Source organism: Otolemur garnettii, unplaced genomic scaffold (assembly GCF_000181295.1).
Source record: "Otolemur garnettii isolate 467f Iridium unplaced genomic scaffold, OtoGar3 scaffold00012, whole genome shotgun sequence".
Taxonomy (NCBI): Eukaryota; Metazoa; Chordata; class Mammalia; order Primates; family Galagidae; genus Otolemur; species Otolemur garnettii.
Genome location: NW_003852407.1, coordinates 6,885,454 through 6,890,962, shown reverse-complemented (window position 1 = coordinate 6,890,962; position 5,509 = coordinate 6,885,454). Strand labels below are relative to the sequence as shown.

At 39.9% G+C, this 5,509-nt stretch overlaps 1 protein-coding gene across 1 annotated transcript in view; it reads right to left on the bottom strand.

Annotated features, from left to right (window-relative positions):
• EPG5 (ectopic P-granules autophagy protein 5 homolog) overlaps nt 1–5,509 on the bottom strand; it is a 120,251-nt gene that overhangs the window by 92,581 nt on the left and 22,161 nt on the right. Inside the window, exons 6-9 of the mRNA XM_012802003.2 lie at nt 5,164–5,234; nt 3,201–3,306; nt 659–773; nt 91–241 (exon numbers count right to left, since the gene is read on the bottom strand). Coding sequence (XP_012657457.1) covers nt 91–241; nt 659–773; nt 3,201–3,306; nt 5,164–5,234 — 443 coding nt within the window. The remainder of the gene's footprint in view (nt 1–90; nt 242–658; nt 774–3,200; nt 3,307–5,163; nt 5,235–5,509) is intronic.

The following is a 5,509-nucleotide window of genomic DNA, read 5'->3' as shown; positions in this document are numbered from 1 at the left end:
GGCTCTGTCTCAAAAAAAAAAGAAGTGTGGGCATGAGAATGAAATAACCAGAGAGGTAGAAAATGAACTGCCACTGAAATGGGGCATTACCTGATCATATAACCAATTCGTTTCACAAACTGCCTATAGCGCGCTCTGTTAAAGGTTTCTAACCCCACAGCCAGAAGTTCCACCAATGAGTTGGCAAAGGCAAAAATTTTCATCATCTCCTGAGGTCTTGTTGTTTCAGGTAAATAATCACCTGCAAGTTAATCAAATAAAAGGAAAAAGTTATAATTACAATGAAAAAACACTAACAGAGGTGTGTAATACTTTATGGAGGAACTAAACCCAAGATGGAGAGAAATTAATAATCTCATTACTCTAGTTCCTATAGCAATGTGAAATGGAAAACTTGAAACAAAGTACAAAATTAAAAATAATTTATTGTACTGCGCAATGCACAAGTTAGCCTTACCAAATTTAAGCAGAAAGTGGGAAATAAGCACAAAGAAAGGTCCAGAATAAGCACAAGAAAACCTGAATCAGCAGCCTATACAAGAAGTAAGTCAAGGTGTCCATGCTGACGGAGGAAGAAAAGAAAAAGATTCAATGCAGAGCCCCTGTGTTTGAGCGTGCCACCACTACATTTTATATATGACCAAAAAAATTATTCTACCTGTTGCTTTAAAGCCAAGAAGATGTTGAAAGAGTTCATGAAATGGGAACTGTGCTAAAAGGATAACCAAGTCATCTTCATTAAGGAGAAGCCAACTGGTCTCAGGATCTTCATCCTAAGAGAAAAAATACAAAATCACATCAGCTGATTTGATCACACTACAGTCTAAAGTTAAAGGAGCTAAATTACCACAGGTATCAACGGTACGTATGTGATATCCTCATGAGTTTCCATGGATTTTTCCTCTGGGACTAAAATTTTTAGTCTCAGTTCCACAAATAGCCACAAAATCCCCTGAAATTACAAGCACAACTTTACATGTATCTAGGTCATGGCCATGTCCAGTGACTGAAATTGGTCTCATTAAATTTCCACCCCAAAGAAGATGGAAAAAAGAAATCCTCTGGAGTGAGAACTTTAAATTAAAGAACCATGTACTAGAGTCCAAGTACTGCAGTTACAATTCTCTTCCCCCAAGTTCAAGGTCTACCTGAGTACTCAACAGCCTAATGAGGAAGCAATTAACATTTGTTAAAGATGACTGAAGTTCTGTTGTCAATTAGTGATGCTGAAAGCAAGATAAAAATAAGAGTGGTTATACCCAGAGATTATATAAGGAAAATCTTTGGAATCTGTTTGACACATAGTACTTAAATCACCTTAGAAACCAAGCTGACCTATGTCCTAAGATATGCTACATTAAAAATGCAAGGGATATAAAAAGATCCTGAGAACCTAAAGAATATATCACCTCAATTTCAACAAGGGACTAATACAATTCATTCATCATTTCCTTAAAACTACTTAATTCTACTCTCTTATGTATCTAAAATAGCTAACAAGAAACTCAGAGCAGTAGTTCTCAACTCTGGCTGTACATTAAAATCACCAGGGAGACTTTGAAACACTTGGATGTCAGGATGTGGGCCTGGACAAGGTAGGTAAATGGCCCAGGTGATTTTAATACACAACCAGACTGGAGAAACCACTGACGTAGATAATCCAGGGTGCCTTCCTTCCCACAGCCTTTTCTGATTTCAACATTATTCCCAACTTGCTCATCAACTCCCAAAGTACTTAATTTCACTCAACATTTAGTGAGTGCTAACTAGAAGCCAAGCACCAATGCAGGGTCCTTCATCATTATGCTCTGGGAATAAATGCAAAAAAACTGTCAGGAAACAAACAAATAAACAAAAACCACTTCTTCCCCAAGAAAGACCACTCTGCAAAAAGGAAAAAAACATTAATGCACTGCAATTATAAAAGATGAATTTGTACCAGTTCCTGAGAAGCTATTTTAAGGAGAAATGCTCAATCTCTAGCAAAGATGCGTACATGTCCACGTGATTTACCACCACCTCACCAGCCCTGCAAGTCTCAGGAGGTATAAAACCATCATGAATGGAATCCTGGTTTCTGAATCAGCACTTGGGGAAATACAGACTCATAGAGAAGCACCACGGCTGCCACAGCTGCCATTCTGAGAACTGTCGGCTGCATACCTTCATCCCCTTAAAGAGAGGGATTTAGTCATTGGCTATCTTCCACAAAAACTTCAAATTGGGATTTGGACCACTAAAAATAAAAGGACTAGGGCTAATAATTAGCTGGAAGAAATTACTTTACTTTAGTTAAAGTAGAAAGAAAAATTAACAAGTATCAAACATGTATTGCCAATGGTTGAGGCTGAAAAGGTCTGCACTGGATTCAGCAAACTGAAAAAGAACCGAGGAGCTTAAGGTAGCTGTGACGTGCCCTTTATTCAATTCGTGGCAGCCAGCAAGCAGGAACAGGGACATTTACCTTCATTCAGCTCATGAGAGCAGGGGAGACAGTATAAGAAGCCTCTCTCCCCACCCCAGTGGAAAGCCCTGGGGCCTTACTCAGGGTATCTAGACCAACACTGGATCCAAATTAAACACTAATGACAATTACTTAAGAACATATGGCATGTGCCAGCTTAATCATAGTTATTCAAAACAACTGGGGACCTTGTGACCTTCAGGTGAGAAATGCTAATTTACCTCATCTTCCCCACAAAATATTATCTTGAGAAGCTGAATTTTGATCATTAAATTCTCAATAAAAATAGGAAAGCATTTTCTACCTCTCAAATAAGAAAATCTGGATAATAATTTTGTTTAAGAGTTAGGGGAGAAACTTGGTAAATTCCAACTATTTTAGAACATCTGTAGATAAGACGCCAAGCCCAAAAACTTGTTACCACATTAAAAAAAACTTCTAATATAAATTTTACATAATATGACTGTGTCAAACTGCCCCAGCTGAACAGAAGGATATTCTAAAGAAGAGTAGCACCATACACTGGCTCATAGCACAGGCTCTGGAGGCTCCACATTTAATAGCCTAAGATTTAGGACAAGGTACTTCACCTCTATAAAATGAGAGTCACAACACTCTTACTGGGTTGCTGGGAGAATTAAATGATATACTATATGAGAAGTGCTTAGAATGATACCTGGCACCTAAGAAGAGATCACCAATGATTAATCCAAATCATGTAGACATATGGAGTTACCTCTTCTCCTCCCTCATCTACTAGCGTCCAGGTCCCAGACCCAGGCCCCGAGGAAGATGGCTTCCGCTCACTGGGCTTCATGTGGCACATAAATTCAGCTCGATTTCTAGAGGACAAGAGAAATCACTCAATCACGTGCACACAGAAAGCCCCACATGAGTGCATTTTGGATCATCTACTCATCCTGAAGAAAAGTCAGACATCAACCCAATCCTCAAATGGTTTAAATTAGTAAATAAGAAATAAATACTGGCAAAAAACCAAGGATACTAAAACTTCACTAATTTTGGTAGAGGCCACAACCAGTCTCTGACTTAGTAATGAGAACTGCAGAAAAGCAGTTAAACTAGCAGTTCCCAGCACATAGTGAGACCTTAGCACACATGGACTACCACAATACCTTAACCCAAACCAGGCTGGCAAAGGGGTGCCAGGGAGCTGAGTTCAGAAAACACTCCTTATTGAATAAAAAAAGGATAATTCAGATGTTTTGTTTAGAGCAAAAATACATATATAAGTGCAAAAACATTTTTGAGTGAGAGCATGTTTGTCATATGTAGAAGTGGCCCCTTGTATCCAGGCAGTAAGGGGGTGGAGATAGGAAAATTCCTGCCACCCAGGCTTCCACAATGTGTTGGCTAGATCTGATAAGCAGGTGTAACCAGGAAAATTTCCTCTCAGACCGCAAACCAGTTCTGTCCTCTGTCCTTCCCTGACCCTGAAATTTCTTTTTTTTTTTTTTTTGGCCAGGGCTGGGTTTGAACCCACCACCTCTGGCATATGGGGCCAGCACCTTACTCCTTGAGCCACAGGCGCCGCCCTCCTGAAATTTCAATCACTGCTACCTTCCTACATTCCCTCCCTAGTCTTTTTCTCCTTCTGAAATCCAATTCATTCTTTAAACCCAGCTCAACTACCATGGAATCTTCTCTAGTGACTCCACTCAACTCTTTAAAAATCAGAAACTTTCTCCCATGACTTCCAGCTCTAAAGCACCAGTGCTGTCCTTTCAACCCGACAGTCTCCAATTCTGAACTCCAGAAGTTACTGGTGTATATCACTTGCATGTGTCCACTTACACACTTCAACCACCTCAAATCTTCCTCTTTACAAAACAGCTCTCCTTTCTGTCTTTTCGTCTGTTAGGGCTGCCAACACCCTCTCACTCACTCTGACTCAGAAGTCCAGACTTATTTCTGACCCATGCCTTTCCCACATGCTTTATCAGCTCCTAAATCCTAGAAAGGATTCCTTTCAGGTTCCCTTCCTCTTTCCCACCAAGATTACCCAATTCAAAGCCAGAGGTAGAGGCGTTCTAGAACAAAAGAGCCAGTGGTACGCAGCTCACAGTCACACATAGATCCTCCTTCTACCCCAATTAAGGATGTGCCCTCCTGATGCTGGGCTGGGGTCCAGAGCCAGGAGAGCCAGACACTTATAACTATTCAATGAAGCAGATGGGCACACTGTTCTCTCTCCAGTCTATCCTAATTTTCTTTAAACACAATGTTTACTCCTGTTTAAAAACCCTCAATTGCGACGAAGACCAAACTATATCAAATCTAGATTCCTCCACCTTAATTTCAAGACCTTCTATAACCCAACTCACCTAAGTTATTCATCTTTGCCTTTGCTCCAGCTAAGCTAACCTCCGACCTGTCCTCTGTACTGCTATCCTAACCGTACTGGGGCCCTCACGCTACCATTCTCCTGCCTACCCTAGTCTTTCTCCTAGTCTTCTCCTCCCCTAGTCTTTCTCTCCTGAAATCCAATCCATTCTTCAAACACAGCTCAGCTACCACAGAATCTTCTCTAAGAACTCCACTCAACTCTTTAGTCCCTTCATTTTTATAGCATCAGTCGTAGCTTCACAATTCAGCGCTTAAATCTCTTTGTGCTTTTTTCCCTCTGGTACTAAATCTTTTCCTCCAAGGAAAAGATCATCTTTCTGTGCCTATGGTACCTTTCATAAATGGCATATATGGTAACATAGGTAAATTCACTAAAGGAGGAATTCCAAAAAATTTTATATACCTGTAATTTGAAACAAGAAGTATCAAACTCAAAGAACATCTACAAGGCTCAATTCTAGAATGCTGACACTTCCTTTATTAGTTCTTCTTTAGATCTGAGCAGTTCAGGAGGTTAATGCCTTGAAAATAAGAAAGATTTCTTATGAAATCTAATGAGAAGCTAATTAAGGACATAACTCCCTTCACCACAGTTTCAAAGAGAATGAAATACCTAGGAATATACCTAACAAAAGAGGTGAAAGACCTCTATAAAGGAAATTATGAAACCCTAAGAAA